General features: G+C 40.0%; 2 protein-coding genes across 4 annotated transcripts in view; both read left to right on the forward strand.

Moving 5' to 3' along the window:
- Positions 1–520: 520 nt before the first annotated feature.
- Positions 521–15,336, forward strand: mvb12ba (multivesicular body subunit 12Ba). 3 transcript variants are annotated; one of them, XM_042395411.1, is made up of 10 exons: positions 521–818; positions 3,120–3,242; positions 4,684–4,791; positions 5,787–5,883; positions 6,039–6,168; positions 6,798–6,941; positions 8,676–8,770; positions 10,118–10,173; positions 10,535–10,594; positions 12,079–15,336. In XM_042395411.1, the coding sequence occupies exons 2-10, from the start codon at positions 3,132–3,134 to the stop codon at positions 12,163–12,165; spliced, it is 888 nt and encodes a 295-aa protein (XP_042251345.1). In that variant the 5' UTR covers positions 521–818; positions 3,120–3,131; the 3' UTR covers positions 12,166–15,336. The 3 variants fall into 3 exon arrangements, with proteins under 3 accessions (XP_042251345.1, XP_042251344.1, XP_042251346.1); XM_042395410.1 differs by lacking the exon at positions 521–818 and adding an exon at positions 868–984; XM_042395412.1 differs by lacking the exon at positions 521–818 and adding an exon at positions 2,121–2,191.
- A 10,894-nt stretch (positions 15,337–26,230) lies between these two features.
- The window catches only part of LOC121885148 (LIM/homeobox protein LMX-1.2-like), a 69,349-nt gene continuing 69,230 nt past the window's right edge, over positions 26,231–26,349 (forward strand). The window contains exon 1 of the mRNA XM_042394332.1: positions 26,231–26,333. Coding sequence (XP_042250266.1) covers positions 26,282–26,333 — 52 coding nt within the window. The 5' untranslated portion in view covers positions 26,231–26,281. The remainder of the gene's footprint in view (positions 26,334–26,349) is intronic.

Consider the following 26,349-nt stretch of genomic DNA (forward strand, 5'->3'; position numbering starts at 1 on the left):
TTACATTATTGAAGAAATTCTTCTCAGGCCTCTCATGAAATGTATGTATGAAGTTATTGATTACTAGTTGCTGGTTACCCGGTTACCTAATTGAGCACAGTTTTATATAATAGAATGCCCCGTGTAAGCACAATAATAATAATAATAATAATAATAATAATAATAATAATAATAATAACACTAATAAAGGCCGTATATTTTTAACTTGGGGGCCCCTATAAGATGGAGCCTCAAGATCATAACAATGCAGGTTTTGCCTTGAGAACTCTATCATTTCAGTTTATAGTGTGATTTAGTATAACATACAGTATCAACACATACATTTGAAAATAATTAAATTACCATAAACTAAGTGCATGGTGCACATGGAGTCTTTATTGAAAGACTTTATTATCATTAATCTGTTGTGGTGAAACGCATGTATGACACTGGAGACAGCCCTACAGTCACTGCCAGCTTTTAAAAAGAATTTAAGAGAAAGCGTCCAAACACACATGATATTGCATTATTAGCAGATATGTTTGTTTACATGTATGTCCAATACGTAGGCTCCTGGCAGGCGATGGGGAGGGCTGGCTATCACTCCCCCGCTCTCAGTCCTCCCCACCGCCCCACTGACGGCCCCATCCTGAACCCGCTAGCTGGGGCACCACTATGCAAAGTAAATATACAAAACAGCTCATGTTTTGGATCGGCTCGCTGATAACAGGAATTCCGTAAAGATGAGATTCGCTTCGGAGCTGTGATTACGTCTGAGAGAGAATAACACACAAGAAAATAAACGGAGACCGGTCGGATTCAATTGTTATCCGCGCCTGGTAAGTGGACTGCCCTAGCAGTTTGCTAGTTATCGTTAGCTAACATGATCGATGTCGCAAATAGCAGTTAGCAGTTACTGCAGATTCGGCCTTCGTACGACGCTATGACATGTAAAGCTGCCTTTGTCTCAAATGATGGGATACTAAATTGAATAAAGATTGTATGGTGAGCTCTTAAATCGTCTGGCTGGATAACGTTTGCCAAACAGACTGGCAAATAACAGCCTAGCTAACCTTAGCGTCGGGTAGCTGGTGTTTGGATAGTTACTACTATCGTGCTAGCGTTAGCTGACTAGCTAGCAAGCTACTTTGTCGCATAGCTAAGCTATCTAATATATAGCTGACAAACCTCAAGAGCGACTAGCTCAAGCTGGTTATAATTTAGTGTTCATTTGTTATTTTGACGTTGATTGGATTAGTTGGGTTACTTAGCTGTCAACAGAACCATTGCGCTCCATGCCTAGTATGTAGAGAAGGACATGCTGAATTAATTTGACATATGGTCGTAGTTAACGATGTTTACTTAATATAAAATTATCTGGTAAATGCTTAGCGTGTGGTGGTGAACTCGGAACACAGCTAGCATAGTTAATGCACAAAGCTATGTGTTATTCAACATTTTTTTAGACATGAGGTATATATATATACCTGTCTTTAAAATATGTAATTAAGTGAAAATAGTATAGTAACTTAATACACTGGTTGTAAAAGTAGCAATTTGAATATGTTAAATACACGTGAACTGAGTCTTGTCTTACCAGTGAATTGTTTCTAAAAAGAAATTGCTAAAGACGGCTTTGAACGAACTTATGTTTATATTGAGTTTGGTGTTATGTGCATGCACACATCTTCCATATGTGTGTTGAGAGATGACAAATATACTTAAAATTTAAATTTAATGATTTAAATTGACTCGTTTTATGTGGATGTGTCGAGCTACTTGATGTGCAGACAACGAAGAAAATATTTTCCCAAAGTGAACCAGGTTTCTCAGTTACTTGGATGTTTCTAAAATCATGCTAAGTCTGCATATGAATGCACATTCAGCTACAGATGCCTGTATGTGCTGTCTGGATATGGAAGTGATGTCAGGAATCTAGTGTGTCAGCTCACTGGTCTACAGCCTTCTTTCAGTCAGCCTTTAACTTGCTGTCTTTGTGTCACTTCCTTAAAGAGAGTACCATGGTAGCCAAGGAGAAGTTATGCAGGACGCCTCTGTTGTCCAAACAGCTTCAAGAGGGTCTTCTGCTCTGTGTAAATCCCTCATTGCTCAGTACTCATTAATATGCTTCTGTGTTGCAGTATCTTCCAAGGTTGGATAGTTGTTCTTTCAGTCAAAGCTGTAAGAATGCTCTGCACTAAACAGATTAGAAGTGAGTGAAGTCACATTTACAAGGCACATAAAGAGGTGGCATGTGTAGCTTTGTAGCCACTTTGGCACACAAACCCTTCTCTTTATACACTGTAGACCCCAGTTGTTAGCAACAATCTAACACTGTTGCAGACCATGAATTCTGAAACCTCTACAATCAACTGGATAATGACAGCTTCATTAAGCTTTACAACCACAAACTAGAGACCTAGATCATTCAGAGAATGTATGGCTTCCCTAGGTATACCTACAACAAGGGGTTTTCTGAGCAATTTCCAGAACAGAAGTGCTCACCATCCAATTGCCAAAAGATACAATTCTTACAGAAATCTCCAAATGTCAAAACTTTTTGAGGCTAAATCACAGCATGAATTTTTCTATGGTGTTCCTCAAGGTCTTGGTGTCTTAATGTGGTATTTTGGAGGAATGTTTGACCATTTTTATCAATTCTTGAGTGGTCTTGAGACAACTTATGAGACATTACTGAACATGGGAATGGCCATCATATACTTCCATCATAATGTTCTAAGCCCTTACACACTCTAAACTTTCAAAATTTGAATAGACACCTTAAAAAAACACAATGTTTACTACAGATTTATGACTAGAAAAACTTGACACACAATGCTGAGCTGCATCTCAAATTATTCTTCATTCTTCTTCCCAGCTTTCAGATGATGTATACCACTTCTGTGTGGCATATACTGTTACCTACTATCTCCCCCTAAACATCCCTTTCCCTAGAAAAGACAAAAATGGGTTGATGGGGGGGTGGAAGAGGTTGATATATTTATCCTATGTAGCCTAGAAGATGTACTCATTAGAGATAAACTGAATTTGAGCAAGTTATTTCTGCATTCTCCACCGCTGTCTTACTTTTTCTGACCAGTTTCCAAAATGCTAATTTGTCATGGTGCTTTTTGTTGCAGACCTCTACAAAGATGCCTGAGGTTCGGGAACTTTCTGAAGCGTTACCAGAGATGCCCATGGACCCTATCACTGGAGTCGGAGTTGTAGCCTCCAGAAACAGGGCACCCACCGGATATGATGTGGTAAGTCCCTTAATACGACTCAGGTCAAATAATACGTTTTATTTACACAGCCTAAAATCCTAAGTTTGTGGCACAAGGCTTTACAATTTATACAAAACACAACACCTGCCGTCCTCAGGCCATGGGTCAGTATAGAACTTTTTAACTTGCTGGTTAATATCTAAATACTTCTGTCAGAGAAATCTGCTACCAGGACCTACATAGAGTCCTGCACTGTGTGGTACACTCATCTTAATACAAGAATGAATATATAATTGCAATAGAATTGTACTTACAGGAGATTGTAATGATTAAGTTTTGATTATTTCAGGGAGGACAATGAAAAATCGAGGTGGTCACAAAACCAGAGGGAGTCATTCTGGGTGTCCTTAAGCTTTAGAAAGATGGATTCATTAAGAGTGTTTTCTGAAACCAAAAGCAGCAACAGCTGTAGCACCACGCAGTAAACTTTAGGGGTGGGTGAAAAAATCAATTCACATAAGATTCTTGATTCCTACGATTCTGAATCGATTCACAAATGTCAAAAATCGATTTTGTAAATGTTAGTTAATATCGTGATGTCGACGGAATGAAAAAGGCGGAACTCAGCTGCAGCACCTGGACAATCTACAGCGCACACACACGCTGGAGTTATCTCGCGGTTCATCTTCAAACAATGCAGCAGTTGCAAGCATGTTTTGATTTAACGACTAAATAATCAGCTTTGCGAGATGAACGTAAAGCATATCGTGAATTTTCTACGCCATCGCTCGGAGACAGAGTTTAGAGGAGCAGCGATCGGCGGTAACAAGCAAGACCAGGTGACCAACACATACTGCAGCATTAAACAACTTAAACCAACTGTGAGGTGAAGAAATGAACTCGGTGCTCAGTCACTTCAGAAACCCTGCACCTGCTCAGCATCTTGGACAGCAATGTTCTTCCCTGGAGCTAACGATGCAGCACACAATAAACTGGAGCAAGAGACTGGAAATAGTGCCTTTTTTTGTATATATTCACTAGAGTATCAGTTTTGAATCGAGAATCTATTCTGAATGAAAACGGCACCCATGTATTGTTATAGTATGGAATCGGGAGATAAGCATATCGTCCCAAGCCTAGTAAACATTCACCTTTACTGCTAAAAGGGAACTGTGCTGAGTTTAGACATCAGAATCACTTTCCTTACACTGTTACCTACATAGCTGAAGTGGATCCATTTTAATTATTAATATAAATTATTTCCATTATCCAGCTTTTATTTGAGCTTAATTAAAAACTACTGATGAGTAGCAGTGACATGCAGTCTGTCAGAGAAATTCAGTGTTCTTTTTCTTTGGAAAGTTGACAAAACATTCGAGTTGTCAGGTGATCTTAACAGACTCAGTCATGTTAAATGAATCCTGAGGCACCCAGATACTGTAACAGTTTGATGACCCCAGCCTTCTCTATCTGCCTCCAGGTCTCTACAACAACAGACGGCCTGGATGCTGACCTGTGGAAAGATGGCCTTTTCAAATCCAAGGTGACCCGCTACCTCTGCTTCACCAGGGTCTTCTCTAAGGAAAATGTAAGTGATCTGACTTCACTGACCAGCTGTGCCCAAAACAATGTCATGATAATATGAAGTTATGGCATTTTAATAGACTGGCCCATTGATAACCATGGTTTTGAGCCTTTCTAGTCTTCGGACCACTCAAAGCACTTTTACACTACAAATCACATTCACTCATTCACACACATTCATACGCTGAATGGGTACAGGGGCTACCAGCAAGCAGCAACCTCCGGGGCTGAAAAATGAAGCCAATGCTGAAGTGCCAAAAACTGCAGTTCCTTGAACGGCCACTTGAGGCTCCAAAAGCGAGTCGATCCACATAGACCCCCATGTTAAAATGCCCAACTTTACAACAGAAATAAACATGTTTCTTGCCTGGTACAAAAAACGCTTTTGGTCTCTATAGCTAGTTTCCCCTTTCATGACAACTGTACTTGAGGGTGAACTTTTTTTTAACTCACTCGTTTAAATTTTATTAAGCCATAAAGTTCTGCATAATGAAGGACATGGCTGCTTTGAGTGACAGGTCCGCCAGCCGCTAGGTGGCTTATTTCAGCCATTCGGCCCGCCTCTTTGCCCATTTTTGATTGGCTGGGAGTGAGGCAGAGTCACGCACTGCCAAGATGGCGACGGCCGGAGCGGCTCACTTTGAGCTCCCAAACCGCTCTTCAGAAAGAGTGACGTCACGGTAACGACGTCCATATTTTCATACAGTCTATGGCTACCATGCAAGGTCCCAACCTGCCCATCAGAGGAAATCTAATCATTCATACACATTCACACAATGATGGCACAGCCATCAGGAGCAATTCGGGGTTAAGTATCTTGCCCAAGGAGACATTAACATGCAGAGTGGAGGAGCCAGGAATCGAACCGCCGATCTTCCGATTAGTGGACGACCCGCTCTACCTCCTGAGCCACAGTCTGTTCTTATATCTTCCTTGTCTTTTTTTCTCCCCAAAGTCTCTTGTGTTTTCATTTGTCCTCTACTATTCTTTTCTTTACAGAGCCATTTAGGCAATGTTCTTGTGGACATGAAGCTGATAGATATAAAGGACACCCTGCCTGTGGGCTTCATCCCAATCCAGGAGACTGTTGACACTCGTGAGTTGCCAAATTAAGTATTATTGTTATTGACCCCAAATAACAACTGTTGTGTTAATCTTTAAAGAATAGTTCATAACTTTTGTGGCATCTATGTATGATTAATGAAGAGTGTTTACAGTGAAATGGCTCTGTGTGTCTCTTGTGTTGTACAGAGGAGCAGGCCTTTCGGAAGAGGCGGCTCTGTATCAAGTTTATTCCACGGGACTCCACAGAGGCAGCCATCTGTGACATTCGCATCCTGGGACGCTCCAAGCAAGCCCCCCCTCAGTACACCTTCATAGGGTGAGCATCATGGGGATCACATGATGGGATGTTGTGGTTGTAGACTTGACAAATAGTTTTGTGTCTAAGGCCCTGTTTACACCTGGTATTAACATCCCTCTCGGGTGATTCGATCACGAGTGGACAGCTCTAAATACAGATGTAAACGCACCCAAGATGCATTGAGGATGAATTGAGATCCAATCACTCAGACTCTCTCTCTCTCTCTCTCTGACACCTGGTTCTCTTGTCAGTTAATAACGGACGAATTTGGTCTTTGCAAACAGAAATGATGTCCATGTTTATTTTCATACAGAGCGGGGAAGTGAGATCCGATCACAAGTGGTCACTCAAGACGCATGTTAATGCCAGATGTAAACAGATGTACTTAAAGCTGTCCACTTGTGATTGGATCACCCGAGACGGATGTTAATACCAGGTGTAAACAGGGCCTAAGTGAGTAGTATGTCTATGTGCATCATAGAGAAGCCTTATATCCTCAGACAAAGTATTAATGAGAGGAGAAAATATGGGATGTAACTTTGAGAGGCCTTTGTGTCAAGTGTGTGTTGTGTCCACTACTCCACATCATCTGTGGAAGTCTTCAGCTTTTTCTGCTCATCAGTACTTCTGACTTTTTTTTTTAACAGAGAGCTCAACAACATGGGAATCTGGTATCGCATGGGGACCGTTCCTCGGGCCCAGGACTCCCCACACACACCAACCACTAACAACATCCAGAATGTGAACTCCACCTCCAGCTCAGCCCCAGTCCCAGCAGCTCCTATGCCCAAGTATGTCTACTCATATTATGTTGATTTCAACACATGTCCAGCTGCATGCTTACATATGTGCAATGTAAGTAACTCACATACTATTTGTCCTGCATTACTGACAGGGCTGAGGCTGTCTGTTCAGCCCTGAATCAAGGAAAGAGGATGTTCACTGTCCTTCAACATCTTTTCCTCGAGGAAATGACTCTATCTTTAGTCATAGTGAAGCAGGAAAAAGTGACATTTCAGCTGGAAACCAAAGAAAAGTGCACGCATTATGTACAATGTGTTCTTGGAATTGTCAAATTACTTTTGATATAATTTTGTAACCTGAACTATTGTATGGAGAAAAGTGCATAAATTGAAATGAACTCCCTTATCTACAGAAGTACTTTACTGCTACTAATCACTAAAGAATACACTGTTAATCACAAGATGAACAGTGTTATAACGCCTAGTTGTAACAGCCTGTATTTAAAGGATAGGCTCACATTTTTAAAGTCTGTCTTAAAACAACTCTAACGTGCTCATATATTCAGTGAAAGAGTTATTGACCATGAAAAGATCCCCCCCCATAACCTGGTTTCATGGAGGAGATGGAGAACAAACTCTACCGCACTTATTCTGTTTCAAAATGCATTACAAAGTTAAATTGAAGTTAATAAGAGGCTCCAGCAGTCTCAGTTTGACAAATTATTTGGGTGTCTTCCAACGCTAGTCTTTTTAGTACAAAACTACCCCTCCACTGCAGCTCAGCAAGAAGGGAAATGTGTACTTTAGAAGAGATACCCAGTTGAACTCTCATATTAAAGTTACTACAAGGAACTTTCATTTTTTTGTTGATTTTAGCGGCCCCTGTGGACAATAGTGGTAGTGTTTTCCCAGAATGAAGGGAATCTCTAGCTTGCTTGACCACCGCTGCTGTCTCTTTCTCGTGCTGTCAGCTCGCTTGTGCTCTCTCTCTCTTTTTCTCACATCTTTTTTTTAAAATAAGTGGAGAAGCCAACAACAAGTTTAGTCTAGTCTAGTAACTTTCAAGCTAAACTTGGATCAGATGGAGGACTGTGTGTTTGTCCATTATCTCTAGCAGTGTAGTTCTGCTAGGAAGGAATCTCTACACAGCCAGTATGGAGAGGAGGAAAAATGAGCTATATCTCTTCCTGTGTAAAATAGTTGTCCAACAAGCATGTGCATGTATTGTATTAAGATATTAAATGGAAAACGTTGAGGTTTATATGTTGATAACATTTTTCACAGTCCTAAAAAGAGAAAACAAATGTTCCTGTGGTTGAAATGTCCTCTGTGAAACAGGTTGGAATAGTATCACTATGCTGTCTGTTTGCACCTGCTTCTATCAGCCTTTAGGTTTTAGTCCTCTTTAGAATGGTGCAGGTTTTGTGTGAATCCATGTTAAAGTTCATTTGGTGACAATTGCATGTAATGCAATACAATAATGTACTTTCTCATGAGAGGAAATCCTCAAATAAGGGCAGGTCTCTCAAAGCCCAAAGACAGGAGAGAAATCATGAAGAGACGACACCCCAGAGGGTCCAGCTGTTTCCTGTCCTCTCTGCTCTTCTAGGTTTAGAGCTTAGTGTACATCAGAATAACCATGCAAGGACTTAACTGCTCCAAGTTTCTTCACAAAAAATAAAAACACACAACAGTGAACATTAGCTTAGCAAGGATGCATAGATTCAGTGTTTGTCTCCATCACTAACCAGATGCTGTATGTGTTTTTTCATTTTGTCCCAGGCATATTTCCATGACCCTGCCGGCCAGTTTCAGAGGGAAGAACACTACCAGACCAGACTATGAGCACCAGAACTCCAACTTGTATGCTATCTCAGGTTAGCAACAGTTTGTTACTGTCTTCTCCTCAACATCCTCTCCCCAAAATCACGTCTTTTTGAAATGTGCCATTGAAAGACATGCATCACATGGCGTTGCTAGTGTGTGTATAACTGTACTTAAAATGCTACAATGTCTCCTGTTGGCTTCAATGTAACAATGGGCTTTATGAGATTAAATTTGGAAAAGGAAGTCTGAAGACAGCAGCCTCCCAGTTACATGTTTTAATTAGTACGCTGGTAGGGGTGTAATGGAGTGTGTACTTGTCCCAAACCCTTTGATACAGGATGTTCGGTTTGGTTTGCTCTGTGACCCAAACAATTACTGTCAAAATCGTTTTATAATCCACTTACTCTGACATGCCGAACAATAATTATAGAGCACGAGTTCCACCCAGGACATTTTGGCAGCGCACCACTTAGCTTTAGGATGCTCATGGATGTATGCTAGCCAGTTTAGCCAAGTTAGCTTGGTTACCCTGGTTACCAATGCTCATGTTGTGTCGCTGCCATCGGAATGACAAACAAGGGACCTGAGCTGGACGATCCTCCCGTGACACTGACTGAGCGCAACACTATTATTAAAATATGCACCGTTATCCCTGTAGTTAAATGATATGACGTCTCCCTGTCACCCTCCTCCCTCTGTGAAGGTCATCTGCCCATCCCCCTCTCCCCTCTGTGACGGTCGCCTTTGAGTGAAGCCATTCAGAACAACTATAAATACATTGGATTTACAACATTGTCGAACACGTCGGAAGAACCAGTTCTGAGCAACCATAAATCAGCATAAAACAGCTGTCAGCAGGTGTCCTGACTGAACTGTTTCAGTCATAGTTAGGACCAATCAGCCATTATTGGATGTTTACATTTTTCAAAATAAAAGACCAAAATGTTATTTTCTACCTTTCTATTTTCATTTCTTTTTTTTCTGCTGTACTGAAATCATACTGAGCTGTGACCCCAAAACCAAGGTATATACTGAACCCTCAATTTTGTGTACCGCTACACCCCTTTATGCTGATGATAACACTATGTCAGCGCAGTGCGGTTATCTGAATATAATGTTCAGCCAACTAGAATGAAGTATTGTGTGACCATGTTATTGTCACGGTTATTAATCACCACATATCTATCTATCTTTTCACTTTGCACTGCTGCACATAAATTAACCAAAACGGCAGGTGAAGACATCACACAGTCTGACCACTAAGCACCAGTCCATGTGATTGCACCATAAAAATAGGGCCATTTTTTTGTAAATTTGTAAATTTGTAAATTGTTATTTATTTGCTTCTACTGCAATTGTCATATTTATTTAGCATTTATGTGAATTCTCTTTTTCAGCAATGGATGGAGTGCCCTTCATGATCTCTGAGAAGTTCGCCTGTGCCTCATCTGATGTAAGTGTCCTGAGTTGAGTCTTGAGTTTTTTTGTTGGGTCACAGGTTTAATCCTCCTATAGCTGAGGTGTCTAGCCCTGCGTTGACTCCTCTCCTCAAGCTCTGCATCTATCTTTAATATAATGTGTAGAGCTGCAATGATTAGTCGATTAAACTGTCCAAATTCTCTGATTCCAGCTTCTCAAATGTGAATATTTTCTGGTTTCTTTAGTTGTCTATGACAGAAAACGGAATGTCTTTTGGTTTTGGACTGTTGGTCGGGACAGAACAAGACAGGATGTCGTCTTAGAGTTATTGAAATTGAATTTGTTTACATGACTGGACAACTAACCAACTTCACTTTAATGCTCTCCATGTTCAGCTGCAGCAGGTAGACCTCATGGGCATTACAATCAAGTCACTGGCTGAGATTGAGAAAGAGGTGAGTATTTCAAGAAAAGTCTTGTTTATTACAGATTGTCCATAGTTTCAGTCATCAGTTATGATGAGATCTGTCAACACAGCAGCACCTCCACAACAAAGTCTGACTTATCCCACAGGTTTATCCATTTTATTTCTCTTCCAGTGAAGTTTGGCTACCTTACTGCTTATCAAATTCTTATCTTTGTGGTGCCAGCTGATATGCTTTAGTACTAGGGATGCAAACAGTTAACCGCCGAGAGTGTTTTTTGACCGGTTACACATGTCAGTCTATAGGTTAATTTGCATATTAGGGTTGGGTACTGAACTCATTACTTCACGTTATCCATGTTAGCTCAGTCGGTGTCAATTTTTGGTACCTTTGCGGGACTGAGAATGAGCACAGCCCTGAATTTAGGGTCGTCCACTAATCAGAAGATTGGCGGTTCGATTCCCGGCTCCTCCAGTCCGCATGTCGAAACGTTCTTGGGCAAACCCCAAATTGCTCCTGACGGCTGTGCCATCAGTGTGTGAATGTGTATGAATGATAGGCAGGTTGGGACTGTGATGGAATTTTCCATCTTTAAGGGTTACAAATTGGGTTACATTGGGTCAAACCTGGGTCTTGAGGTCACAGAGTAAGAAACATCAAGTCTTGCAGAGAGAGACACTGCCTCTCCTTGGATATGCAGCTGTCTGTGATGTTTGGGGAAACAGAAACCTCTCTGGTAAAGGGTAAATCAGCATTGCTACGGTTACCAAGGTCGGAGGAGGCTTTCCTAGACAACACAGATAGGTGAATGCGTAGACTCTATTGACACAATCAGACATTCAAACCAGAGTGTGCTGACAGTGACCTGAAGTTCCATGCAACGTGACCTGAACCAACACAGGTAAAATGCAGTTCCTTGTTTAGAAACTAGTGAACCAATTAGACTAATTTTTCATATTGTAGGCTGATCTGTTCAGGTTAAAGACTAAGAGTCAGACCTTCAGAGGGCAGAACGGAAAGAGACAGCAGTTTGGCTAGAACACCTTGATGTGTGCTGTTTCAGTTCTCCGCTTGATCAAGTGCTTCAATGAACATTTTCAGCTTTAAGACATCAAAGGCTCGTGTCCGCTTTTCTCCACTGAGGTGCTGACCATTGATCAAAATATCCACAACAGGGACCTTGCATGGTAGCCCCTGTACCCATTCAGCGTATGAATGTGTGTGAATGGGTGATGTGGCTCGTAGTGTAAAAGCACTTTGAGTGGTCAGAAGACTAGAAAGGCGCTATACAAGTACAGTCCATTTACCATTTGTAGTCTCAACAAATAGAAATGTTCCTGTTATTGCACAGTGTGTCCACCAGAGGTCAGGGTGGTCCTGAGTTTGATGTGTTCATGTAAACCCTACACATAACTTACAGATGATGTGATGAATGTTTGATTCAGTGTAGTGTTGGATGATTTCTGCCAGGTCATAACACAAGGTAATAATCTCTGTCTTTCTCCCTTGGTCAGTATGATTACAGTTTCCGCACAGAGCACAGTGCAGCCGCCCGCCTCCCTCCAAGTCCAACACGAACCTCCCTTAGCTCTGAGGCCTGAAGGACTGTACCCCTCCCCTCCCTACAGACAAACCAGCAGGACAGACCAGTACACAACTACTGAGGACCTGCCCACAAAAAGCCATCTCTTCCATTTTCCACTACACCCCACCTCTCCACAGTGACCTGTACTGAGAAGAAAAAAACAAACAAGATGAATTTCCCAGCCTCTGGGAGATGTCGTGGTCTTTTTGTGTTCGTTATGCTGTTAAAAAGTAAAGGAGGAGTTTAACTGAAAACATTCAGAGACAGAAGCTGAACACAGAGGAATCAAATGGGTCTGGTGAAAACCACTACGTGCAACGTTGATGAGCCGGATTTCACAATGTGATTGCCTCATCCATTGTTGGATAACACAGAACTTTCTTGCTGAAGGAAATGGAAACAAATCTCCTGATTTAAAAATACATTTCCTTGTTAAAAGAATCGTTAAATGTTGTTCCCCTATGATACAAATCACCACATCCCACGTGAAGGACTTGTTTGAAACAAGATAGTGTGTATTTGAGTGTGATGGAGAGCACCTGATAGGCCTTTGCTCTCTGAAATGAACTGTTAGTGTCTGAGAGCAGCCGTTATATCGGCCTTTCTTGTTCATTACTCACCTGCTGGGCAAATGATCCCAGCTTTTTTTCTGGAAATACAAAAGGAAACATAATGGGATTTTATTTTCGAGCTTCTTGATGGGGAATGATTCTCATTGTTCTCTAGATGTTACTGTAATCTAGTGGTGTGACTGTGAGCGCACTTTGTGTTTGGGAATTTGTGTGCTTGCTGTTTACCATAGATAGTCAATTAACCACTCCTTCACTGTCTCCGTATATGAGCCAGAACCACTGTTACTGTGTGAAGTTTGTTAGACCAGGACTGCTGGACTACACATACCACTGATATCATTTCTGCCAACTATAACCCTAGTATTTGCATGTTTGTCAGGGCCGGGTATCAGTTTCCATACTAGTTCCAGTACAACACCTCCATTTTTGGTACAGATAGAAGACAATTCTTTTTTCACTACTAACATTTGTAAACCCCTTTTTTATTTAAAGAGCATATTAACACACCTTAACATGTTCAAAAAAGCTGAGTTTCAGCTGTGTTTTCAGTCATCTGTAGTGGCAGCATAACAGAGCATGTAGTGGCTACATTATGCTTGAAACAAACTTCTTCATATGAAGTGTTCTTCAGCCCTAAGGCACAAGTGTTTCTACATGTTTTGAATGGCCACACTGGTATCATAGAAAAGGACAAGATGCTGTAAATGGTACAAATAGGGATAAATGGTGCTCAGTATCAGACAGTCTCCAGACACACATTCATGGTGTTACACTCTGTTGTTCACAGAAGTTGACAGAGGTGTGAAGAATGACGACTGCTGTTACTACTGTTGGTTGCTCACTGCATCTTGATCTCTCTTCATATTACAACTCCAGTCAAATATAAGAGTTCTACATTTGAGCATGGCTCTATGAGTTCTGATGACCACCAGAGACTGTATGTGATACCTGGATCTCTTGCAGTCAAGAAGTATCTTGAACTCCCTCACTCTGTTTTTTTTCTCTAGAAAAGGGCAAAGAACTGCAGTTGCAGTGAACTCTGTTGACTGAGGCCACATCTGTTGATGGCATAGTTAAGTGACTAAATTAATAATTACTCTAAAAGGAATATTTGGTGTTCAATTACACTGGAACAAAAGAACCAATGTTCTCTAATGTTAAGCCGCTGTATAAGAACGTCGGCTAAAATGGGCACAAATTTGATTTAAATCAAATTTTCTGATCAAAGAATGATGAAGATTATGAATCTGAGCAGATATTTGTATTTGGTATCATACCCGGCCCTAGTTTCTTACTTTAACAGAACTATCTTCACGTGTTAAACAAACAAACATCTTTCAGTATGTAAGTATTTGTTACACATTCTTAAAGTATTCCTACATGAACAAAAACAATGTCCAGCAAAAGTGCTCTTTTTGTGTTTGAGTTGACTTGTTACATGTGAAAAAGCTTTGTGCCTACAAGTGCATATGTGTCCTCTGTTACAGTGGCAGGTCTTTGATTCTGCTTGTTCCTCCTCTTTACCCTTGTAGCTTGAAGCTGTTTAGAAGTTTGACTCTTCACATGAGTTATTTTTATTTTTTTATCTGTGTGACATGTGAAGCTCACTACCAACTCTGAACCACTACAATCAGTTTTAGTGAAACCGAAGGGACAGTGCTGGGTTCGTAGAAAATGCAACTCTTTAAACCAGGCTGCATTTCTATTGGTCCACAGTCGCTGTTCCCTAGCAACAAAAGCACTGCATAACAATAGTGAATGAAAACTACTTCCCCGTGTTTTTCTGTTAGCAATCTATAATAAGCTAAAATCAACTGATTACAACTCAACCTTGAACTCAGTAGACCCTCCATTTAAAAAAGATACTTTTAAAATCAAAGCCTGCATTGAGACAGTGTTCTGATTTCACTCCAGCAACATCTCTCAGTAGGCAGTCAATGTGTTTAAAAAGACTTTTCCTTTACGTTCATGCAGTATTGTCCCAAAAAACACCAAGGATGTTTGTGAACAACAGTGATTTAGGGTTTTATTTTGCTTATTTCGCTCCATTTTTTTTTCCTAGGATGGAAACTTGCAAGCGTGTCTTTATATTATCAAGTCATTAATGCATGGATTAACTACTTTGACTTTATATTTTTGTTTGTCTAATTTATTAGTCATTTCAGTTTTGTGACCATGTCGTCCTAAATGCTCTGTTGTTTTCAGAAATGTGACATCCAGTTGTCATTTGCACTGCTGACATGTTTGCTTGGAGTGAGAAGATGAGCAGATGGTGTGTGATTGAAGCTCAGTGTATCTGCCTGCTCTGTGAGAAGTTACATGTATCATTTCTCAGCTGTGGTGTTAACTTTCACACAGTTTTGCTGAAACACATAATAGCTAACTAATAAGATGTCTGCATTAACAGCAAATAACAACCCTGCTTTGATATGTCTGTTAGTTTGCATGCACGGTGACATGAGCTGTCAGAGGTTTCAATAGGAAAGTTACTTTTGTAGGTTATTGTTCCAAAGTCACAGTTTTTGTCTCATAAATAGATTTTATTCACTGACCAATGAACAAAACATCAGTTGAATTTGTATTAAAAATGTTTTATTAAACTATGATGAACTAAATACCTTGACCTGCCGCTGGATTTTATTTTGGTGAGAAAGGAAAAACTCGAGGGGTAGAACTTTTGCACACCTGCAGATGAATGAAGACCATGGCCCGACAATAATAGAACAGAGAACTCCTGCACACTCTCCTCTGTGCTAGCAATTAGAAGGACATTATTGCAAACAATGTTTTGGTACACATACCTTCATCAGGTTATTTCACAAGACAAAAGGAGAGACCATCTTAAATAGGTGCATTTTGTATTTTTTTGTCTATTCATATTGTCAGCATAGTGAACCATGACGTGATCTTGTATGATGCTCGATTCAAATGAGTGATGTCATTCTGTTGTGTGACCTGATTGGCCCGTGTGGGTCAACCAACCTATCTAACATGGTTTCTCCTTTTGTCTTGTTAAAAAACCTGATGAAGGTCTGTGTGCCGAAACATTGTTCTCAATAAATCTCCTCGGCAAGCACAGAAGACAGAGAAGACAGACAGATGTCTAGCAAGGCCTCAGACTTAACTGTGTCCCATTAAAGTTTCAAAGCCCAGATCACAGTTAGCCTCAGAGAGCACAAGCCAACAAAAACCCTCTTACTGTGGTTGTCTTCTATTGCTTTGAATGTGCAGAGAACAAACTGCTGGTGGATTGTTTCTCCTGCACTGTTTCATCTCTCTGGTTTTTTTTTTTTTTTAATTCCATGGTTTACTCACAAACATGAGTCAATTAGCTCTCCAGCTAACATGTGGCTTCTCCTGTCACTGCAACCACCCAGCAGCTTTATAGAGCTGATAGACATCTGGAGCTGCATCACTGCACCACCACGGAGGCAGAGGTGGAAACACAAAGGTTTTATGGTTATGTACTGTATGGGCAATTCACAGCACATGGTTAAGATATCTGTATCGGTTAAATATTGGAAAAGTGACACAATGTGTTGACTTTTTCAATATTTAACCAAAACCACTGCAATCATGTTTCCTCCAAAACATATTAGATAAAAGCATTTAGTAGTTTATACATTGCAGGGTTGCAATGACAAATCTGATGGCAACAATAAAATAATGAAAGAATTCATATTTTGACTATGGAACATGTATAGTCCAAAGTAACTCAAGACTTCAAGACTTTAAAGGGAGCAGTGCTTAAATGGAAAAACAGAACATTTCTCCCTGCAGAGTGTTCCAGGAAGTGCAGGATCATTTCTCTGGTTTTTCACATTTGCATTAGCATCAACAAATAAAATCCAGTCATTCCTTTTTAAAGAATATTGTCCTTCTTGTCAACAAATCTCATGATTGGATCTAAATCAACAATGAACTGCTCTACTAACAAGTATTGTGTGTGTATCCAAAGCCTGATATATCTTATTCCATTGTACCGTAGACCTCCAAAGACTAATAACAACGTCACAATTTCAGTCTCAGGAGAGTAGTGCTGTGTAAGGCAGACGCCATGGCACATGACTTTGTGCTACATTGTAAATTTCTTAAAGAACTTCAGTACAAAGTCAAGAGGTTGTGATATGTAGCACAAGAAGCTAGTGAAGCTGTAAACAGAACTGCATTCCTGCACATGCTCAGTGGCATCTGTGGTATAACCATAGTCATCATGATGAAGGAACATGTGAGCCAGTGCAGCGGTGTGGCTCATTCATGTGTTTTAATAGTTTTTGGACAACAATGGAGCTCTACAGCACAGAGGAATAAGATATGTCAGGCTTTGGATACACTCACAGTACTGGTTAGTAGATCAGTTCATTGTTGGTTTGGATCCAAACATGAGATTTGTTGACAAGAAGAAAAATATAGAAAATTGCCAACCACATCTTATAAACGGGTAACAATTTACTTAACTAATCTTTGTCATTAATGACTAATTTACAGCAAACATCTCATTAAAATACACAAACACACACAAACAAGTTTTTTCAGTCAGCATTCTTTATATAAAGTATACAGTTTATATATGCACACATACATATTGTTGGGGAGCCTAGCCAGAGTGTTGATGAAGGTTCTAGGAGGCAGACTCAAGACACTTGTTGAATGACTGAAAACAAGGGTGATATATTTACACTGAGAAACCAAAAGAACACGTGTAACTACAGTCAAACCAGTCTTAACTGAGGAAAACAACTCAAATCAACTCAAGGCATCACATGCACACAGCTACACAAACATCCTTCTCTCCCTGATCTCCTTCTTCTTCTTCCTGCCCTCCAATCTACTGCAGTCAGTTTAGGTAGATCCATATTTCTCTCAGAGTGTCTCAGTCTCTCACACCTACAAAAGCCAACTGACAATGTTACTTAGTTAATCAGTTAACTTTATCCAAACATACAAACAATACTCATATATATTCATATATTCCTCATCATAAGCCAAATACTAAGTACAAATCAAACAAATACTAATCAACAAAAGATTCAACTCACTACAATCCCACCATACTTGGTTTAATCTGTGACATCATTGATGACATCAGCAAGAGCATAAAACAGGAAATATTCAAAGGCCTCCTCATTAAACTGCTGGAAAGCATGGTGAGTATGATCAGTTAGAACAAAGAACGCTATTAAAAATGAGTTTTCTGTTGTCAATTAACCAGAAAATGTTGATGTAACCAACAAAACACAATGCTAAACACAAACCAATGGTATAGCATGCAGAAGCTATGCTGTAAAGAAACGTTAAAGGTCAGTATTTCTCCATTAAATGTAGTGCAGTAGAAGTATAAAGTTGCATCAAATGGAAATACTCAAGTACTTCAAAAAGTACAAAATTTGTTTGTAGTTATTTTTCATCACTTTTGTAAATGATAGGTATTTTTCATCAAGTCTGCGTTGTTTCTGACAAACATGTGCACATGAAAACAGTTGGAGTCTCATTTCAACAGAGAGAAAGTAATAATATAGTTCTTGTAAAACTGCACTCATTACCCTGAGCTGTCTTTATGCCTGTAGTGAAGTTCACTATAGTGGCTTCATCACTGTTATTCCACACACACACACACACACACACACACACACACACGTTAGCCTTCAGTCCTCTTCACAGTTGTACATACAGTCCACTTCCTCCAACAGAACTTGGAGGAGTGTGAATGAGATGGATTGTCATTATGTGTAATTAACATGTCAGTGATTACTGTTAGATGAATACCTGTGCTGGATTCAGTTGATGATGAATGTTTTCTCATAAATCTACAGGCAGCCTGGCCTGAGGGCAGCACAGACACACACTGAGGAGCGATGAAAGCTGGTGCAGCTCAGCTAGATGACAGGCTTTTGGTTGTCGTGGTTGCACTAAATTTTGCTGTATCATTAGCAGTCACACGTGAGTAAGATCTTCTTTATGATCTCTATGAAGTAAGTGCTTAACTTCATTAGTGTGCAGGAAGTGACTGACGTGTAGATCCGTCTTCATCATTGTTTACATTGTTACAATTTTGATCAGAGAGAAGAGAGAAGACTTGTATTAGTCTCCTCACATCAAGAAGGTTTGGGGCCAGCTGGGGCCTCTGGCATGTTCCCTGTGTTGCCTGCGTGAGTTTCATCCCACACACTAAAAACATGCAGTTCAGGCTGATACTAAATAACCCGTAGGTGTGAATGTGAGTGTGTATGGTTGTCTGTCTGTGTGTCAGCCCTGTGCTAGTGCTAGACTGGCAACCTGTCCAGAGTGTACCCCACCAATGTGAGCTGGGATCAGCTCCAGCTCCCTGTGATCCTCTAAAGGATGAGCAGGTAGAGACAATGGATGGATGGACTTCAAATGCTGATCATTTTTAAGGCCTAAGAACTTGTAATTGTTATTTATGTCAAAGAACATACGTTGGTGTTCTGACAGTGTGGTTGGAGCCAAAAGGGGCTTCTTGTTCATCCCTTCACAACCATTTATTCATGGAATTCAATAAATGACGGGTGACAAATTAACATAAATCAACATAAAGGTAGTTAGGTGTTGGGCCACCATGTGCTGGCAGAACAGCTTCATTGCACCTTGGCGTTGATTTTACAAGTTCCAAAAGATATTCCCTCATGTGGTGTTGTGATGATGGTGGTGGAGAGTGCTGTCTAACACGTCAGTCTAAAATCTCCCATAGCTGTTCAACTGGGTTGAGATCTGGTGATTGTGAAGGTCATAGCATATGATTCACATCATTTTCACGCTCATCAAACCATTCAGTGACCCCTCGTGCTCTGTGAATTGGGGCATTGTCATCCTGGAAGAGACCACTCCCATCAGGATAGAAATGTTTCATCATAGGATAAAGGTGATGACTTAGAATAACTTTGTATTGATTTTCAGCGTCCAAATGAGTCAAATCAAGTAGATATCTTTCAACATTAGTCATTACATTATCAGTCTTTTTTAGTGCCAAAGTTCCTCTTTTTGTTACTTTACTTCCACCACAGCTCAACAGAGAAACACTGTCTGGAGGAAACACAAAGAGAAATTTGATGCTAACTATTGGTACAACTGAAGGTGACCTAGATGAGGTGGTGTGTCCACTTAAATATAAGACAAGCAGTGAAAATAGATGCATGAGGGAAAATATAAGATGAGCAATTGTGGCTTGATTTTCCAAAACGTCTCGAACACATCACATAGCCAACATTTATCAAAAAAACATGTTTACAAGGCTGTCAGCTGCTGACGACTTCCTCAGAAAGAGTTTTACAGCTCGCTTTGACAAAAGCTGCTTGTTAAAATCATAGAAATGATGGAAGTCAATGTGTGGGCCACATTTCATCAAACAGCCTTTACTGTGCTTTGACGCTCTTTTATTGTCTTGTATACGTGTATAACACTACATTTACAGGCAACAAGAAGCATCTGATGGTTAAGATCAAAACTCCTCTTTTCTTTTCCTCTGTTTTAAGCAACAGCTGTTGGCAAATTAGACTGAGATGAGTTTGCTTAATTAGGCCTCCAAAAAAACAAGTATGGCACTATCCTATGGGAATAATAATGTGTCTTCATATTTAAGTTCACCGTAAAGGCACATTATTATCACACTGTTCAGAAACCTGATCAAGATATAAGTTCCTGAAGGTGATTTGAAATGGAGTTTGTGTACTGTACAAATGTTGTCACGTGTGATTTTTCTCTGTGAATAATATTTTATTAGAATGAACTTAACTTTTGTTTTTTATGAGAAATCATTTATTTTTTGTGCATTAACCGTAATTAAAAAGGTGGATCACAGTGTCATAAAATATTAAAAAATGAGCACACACTTACCACACATACATACACACGGAGCTACTGTATCATAATATAATCTTTAGATTAAAGGACGAGTTCACAATTTTTCAAGTCCATTCTAAAATAATAGTCAGGTGTCAAAATGAACATTGAAAGCACATTTGAAGGGGATCCTTTAACACTCTCTTTCACTGTTCATATGGACACCTGATTGTCAATCCGTCTCTTAAGATTTCTTTACTGGTTGATTTGGTGACACTTGTGGTTACTGGTGGTAATGGCAAGTGTGTGTTAATACTACAGGCTCCAGAGTTCTGTTTTAAATGATACTTTTGCAGCTACTCTCTCAGAAATGCAACAGAGGCAGCAGTGCAAGATTGGGCAGGTTTTTATTTGAAATAAATACTTAAAATACTTTTGGGTGGTTTGTGATAATTTGGGTAATTTTTGTACCTTCTGGGCGGTTTTCCATGATGAAAATGATTCTAATGAATCAGGCCCTCCTCTCTTCCAATTATGATTGAGCTTGACAGAGCACTAGTAGGCTTGACATGTAATGACTGATAACTGATAAAAAGCTAATAAAAGCTTAAATTTTTCCATATAATGAAGATAATAATATATAATTATCCAATAGACTTGGTGGAGATCATTTTTCAGTACTGTAACCGTGGTTTTGGGTTCACCTCATAGTAATAAATAGTAGAGCAGGGTCACATCTTTGGACCCAATACTTTATTTCTCCTCTTGCATTCCTATTCAGTCACAGAACATAACAGAGAGGCTCTGAGGTGCATGCGTGCATGTTGGTATTCTGTTGAATGAACTTCTGTACCACAGTGTCAACAAAAAGTGAAGTCAGAAATTGCCTGTAATAAATTCTGTTATTGTGAAAAGACTTAAACTTATCTTACCTTGATAAAGCTGTGATAAATCCTGTCTTTACTATTTAATTCCAGTAGTTTATTTGGCAGAGACAATTTATGTGACTGGTTGTCTGCTCATTCAGACCAAAGCAACAGCCAATCATATAACTGGCTCTTTAGGCCTCCACACATTCTGACCCACAGTGAACTTCTGGTTTTGACCACAGGGCGTCAGGATTGGCCACTGTATGAGGCTGACTTGCACCCTGCCCTCAGACTCTACCTTAAAAAAAGGAAACATTGATTGTATACCTGCACATACACATAGAGACAGAATGCAACAGGTCATACTCTGAAAACCACGCCCACTGGAAGGGAAAACAATTGGCGCTATAATATGCAACCAAGGGCTGAAATACTGACAAAATGCCTGTAGCTAGCTGAAAACATTAGATTTCAGCATATCAAAGAATTATTTTAGAACCCAATGTCTACCAGAGAGGAAAAGGTAGTTTATAGTACATGCTGAGAGGGTTATATTGTATAGCTAAGATGCAATACATGAAGGCAAGGGCTGACATCATGTCTACAGTAGAGATAGCACAACTGTATAGCAAACTCCACCACATAACAGTCTGGCATGACACTTTTCACAGCTGATATGGCGAGTACAGTTTGTTAACATAGGCAGGAAATTACACGCACAGACATGCTATCATTTCCCTTTCAGGGTCTTTTTACTGTTTCAGCTGAAGGAAGCTATTCTGTGATTTAAACATCTATTACATTTCAACCAGCATGTTCTCTGTGACTAACTGTGTGTCCAGGTATATGTGACATTTTCACGGAGGTTTTTTTAAGCTGCAGGTTGTCCATGCAGCTCAGGTTAGGTCTGTCTCTCCCACCGCTCGGTACACAGCACTGTTACATTATCCATTGTTGTCTTCTTAAAGGCTCAGTTTTTTGGTTCGGCAGCTTATAAAAACTTAGTTCTGCGTTCTTTACCTTGATGGTACTGCATCCCACCACACAGCAGCTTTTAGGCATTTTTCTGTTTGTTAGCAGACAGAAGTGACAAGGAGGCACCTTCACTCAACACAAAGTCAATGGAGAGCAATGAATTGTTTTCCCCTCCGGGGTGGGCGGGACTTAATTGTCTCTATACTAACACGATGTCTATTCAGCCCAGTATCATGCCAAAGCGTGTAATACACCTGCTGATCCACTAGAGGATACCGTGTCAGTATCATGTTTTGCTTCACCTAGGCGTGAAAAGAACACGCATGTACAATTTTCAAAGAGCCTGTCAAGTGGCGCAGTTCAGATGACGTTTTCCATATTTGGAGCATGGATGTATAAAGAGAACTGGATACAGGAAGAGCACCAGGCTTTGAAGCAAATTTGACATAGCGGCCAAATCATGTAATTACAACGTCATGTGATGCACACTGGCCCAAAAAGACTTTTTCCCATAGACTTACATTGTGAAAGAGACGTCTATAAATCAGTGGATACATTTTTTTTGAGCATCACAACCCCCGCGAAATGACTTGTCTCACTATCAGAATTAAATCCATTTGGTCCGATCACATTTCAAAAGCCTAGAAGAGCCGCATGATTGAATTGTTTTATCCTTATTCAAGTTAGCCGGAGGGCTAAACCTTAAGTAGTCAACTCGGCCTGCGAAAGTCACTAGTGTGCAAGCTCTATGGGTCGCACAATGCAGAAGATCTGGGTACTTTCATACCAGGAAGTCGATTTTTTTTTGCTTCATGCGCCACTGAGCAACTTTCATAGGAATGAACAGGGCCCTGCCTCCGATGCTGTATCCAGTTCTCTTTATACATCCATGATTTGGAGCGGCGGGTTGGGTGGATGGTTAGATCTTAACTTGCAAAAAATGGACAGTTTTTTTAAAAAGCGTAACTACAATTGTTGTGGTGTTTACTGTTGCCATGACAGTGAGGGTTGCCTTACCTTAAGGAAGTAGTAAATTAAACCCATACCGTGTTTCAAGTGATCATTTTAACCCAAACCCGAATCAAGTGGTTTTTGTGCCTAAACCTAACCAGACCTGAACGGTAACCACAGCGTTGTCACAACATAAAACAGCATTATTATTTAACAGTGATTTGTAACAGTTTTGGAAAGCAAAGACAAATGATGTCCTGCAGATTACTGCTGATAGAGGCGCCATATTAGAAACATTTATGCCCATGTAGAAGAATCTATAGATTAAATTTCATGAGTATTTCACGAACTGCTGTCGCCCCCTGCTGGTAGTCTACTGCACCTTCATACATGCCTATTTTTCAAGCCTAGGCCAGGCAAAACGTGACACTCAAGGTGTTCTCTAGTGGATCAGCATGTGTTGGGTTGGTCTGTGACAGTTGTATTATTCTGCTGTTTGGTTTCTTCATTAAAAAGGAACATTTGGAGGTCCAACTGATTTATTAATATTAGATTCTCTCTCTTCTAAATGGAAATAGTATAACTGAGTTTTAGTTGGACATGTTGATTAGCATTATATTATAATATACCTCATGCCCCCTTGATTACTTTCTACAAGTTGCCAAGAAATAATGTCCTGATAATACTCACATAAAAAATCAGACATTTTTCAAAAAAAATTTCAATCATCTGACCCATTTCTCAACAGGCTGAAAAACTAGATTACTGTTTGCCAGATGTGTGATGTAATTGCATGAGATATTTTCTGTATTAAAATAAAAAACACTTTTTTTCTTTTTACTTATGGGCACAAATTCACAGGCCTTTATTTTTAAATCCTAAAAATCATTTTTATTCAATTTGCCAATGACTCTTAAAACTTCGACGAAATTTTGAGTGATTGGTTATGCAAATCTAGCTGTTGTCTTCAAGACAATATTCTGTAAATGAGCCGATAAAAAAATCGCTTTTACTTATATGTTTCTATTTTTGCAATTTCTCCCATAAATGCAGATTATGTTCAGCATAATAATCCCGTCAGAGGTTTCCTGTGTGTTGGAGAGGCAGGAGGCTTTAATCCAATCAGCTCATTAATGTACTCCACAACCTCCGCATTTTTATGGCATTGACTGGAGGACAGACCTGTGCTATAATCTGCCACTTTTGATTAGTCTTCGTCTCCGTTAATTGAACCTGACCGTCGCGCATCATTCAATATTTAATTTCCCGTTAATAAAAGCTCCTCTCGGTCCTCGTATATCATGACGATTTCTATCTGCCAGCTGACTTTGAATGCAGCTCGAACAAAAGAGCCGACAGCTGATGAATATTGCTTTTTATTGCCTCTCTCACAGCTGATATCAGGCCTGCAGCGGAGAAATGATCAATCTGCGACGGTTTATTTGAAACTCCCGGATATCGTTCCCGTTTCATATCTGCCCGTTTAGAATAATGTGATGTTATATAGCGATTAGTGGAGATGTGATTGTGGGGTAATATTTCATATTTGAATCTGTGTGGTGAATGCAGACTGAAAAAGTAGTTGAGTCTAACAGTCATTATGCAAATACTAAATCAGGATCCACGTGCACAGATTTAATTTTGGGTCTACCGAAACTCATCTTATATTATTCAAACTCACACATGTTTATTCTAAATTCTAGGCAACATCAATACAATTAAAAACATATCTAGAAGTGTAGAATGTGTAGAAAATTATTCACAAGACATGAAAATATTTTACATATGAAATCATACGAGCTTTAAACAAATCGCGTCCTGAAGATTTCAGGTGACCTTCAGTGCATTGTTTTCCACAAGCAGACACACAATATAGTCCCCCAACACACCCCTCACCACCTCTGAGAAAAATCTGTTCTTTTTAAAAAATATATTATTTGGAATTTTCATAATTAAAAATCCAGTGAAATATTATATTTATTATATTATAGATGCTAATTCTCCCTGTGAAGGTTTAAACTGGTGGTTCTGAACCTGGGGATGAGGAGCCTCTCATGAGGTCTCATTCCCTCTCATTTTTTCCATTAAAAAATAATTTCCCTTTCTAGTGATCTTGGACACCTCAGGTGTATTTTTTCATTTTTGTCATATTTATATAATATTTATTTCCTTTTCAAATACTTTCATGTCTTCGGGCCTCTAAAAACTCTTCCTATGAAAATAATCTGAGAAAGAAGAATCTTTGTTTTTTTTTTGGTTGAACTGCTAATAACTCAAGGTCAGGTGATGTGCGGGGTCACAAGTAGATATTGATTAATTCCAAGAGGTCACAAGCATCAAAGGTTGAGCCTCTGCTGTCAAGACCAACCTGGTGCAGAAATAATGAATTCTTTATTCATTATTGGCCTACAGGCAGAATTAAACATATTGGGAGCAAACATGCTGGAAACAGTTTATAAAATACCCACCATGTGTAGGTTTCCAGTGTAAAGTAGGCTACTTGTTAAATTCAGTATTGTGGAGGCGGATCCATCCAGAACTGCGGGCACCAATGCCGCCGCAGCGCGCTGGAGGAGAGCTCTGCGGTGGGCAGGGGGAGGGTTTCTGTCTCCGCTGCTCCCCTCTTTGAGAGAGAGAGACTCGGGATCGCGATGGCACATCAAGTTCAGGACAGCTGGACCCTTTTCTCTCCACACCTCTGGATTTACATCAGCTGCTGATTCCCTCCTCTGTCGATCCTTCTTGAAAACTTGTGAACGTTTTCAACTTTGCGGATTTTACAAACTCATTTTTTTTTTTGCTCCGTTTTATTTTGTGCCGCTGCTCTGCTTCTTTTGTGGTGGTTTCGGAGGTGAGAAAAAAAAAAAGCTCACAGTCCGGAATCACGCGGTTTATGGAAGTTGCAACAGGTCTGCAGCGCGCGGAGAGGCGCGTGTCCGCCGGCGATCACTCCGCGGCCTGTTTAAAGATGCTGAACGATCGTCTGCGGACTGATGCCAGCTCTCTGGAGGGAATGATCGGTGAGGCAACTCTTCT

This window comes from Thunnus maccoyii, chromosome 19 (genome assembly GCF_910596095.1).
Source record: "Thunnus maccoyii chromosome 19, fThuMac1.1, whole genome shotgun sequence".
NCBI lineage: Eukaryota > Metazoa > Chordata > Actinopteri > Scombriformes > Scombridae > Thunnus > Thunnus maccoyii.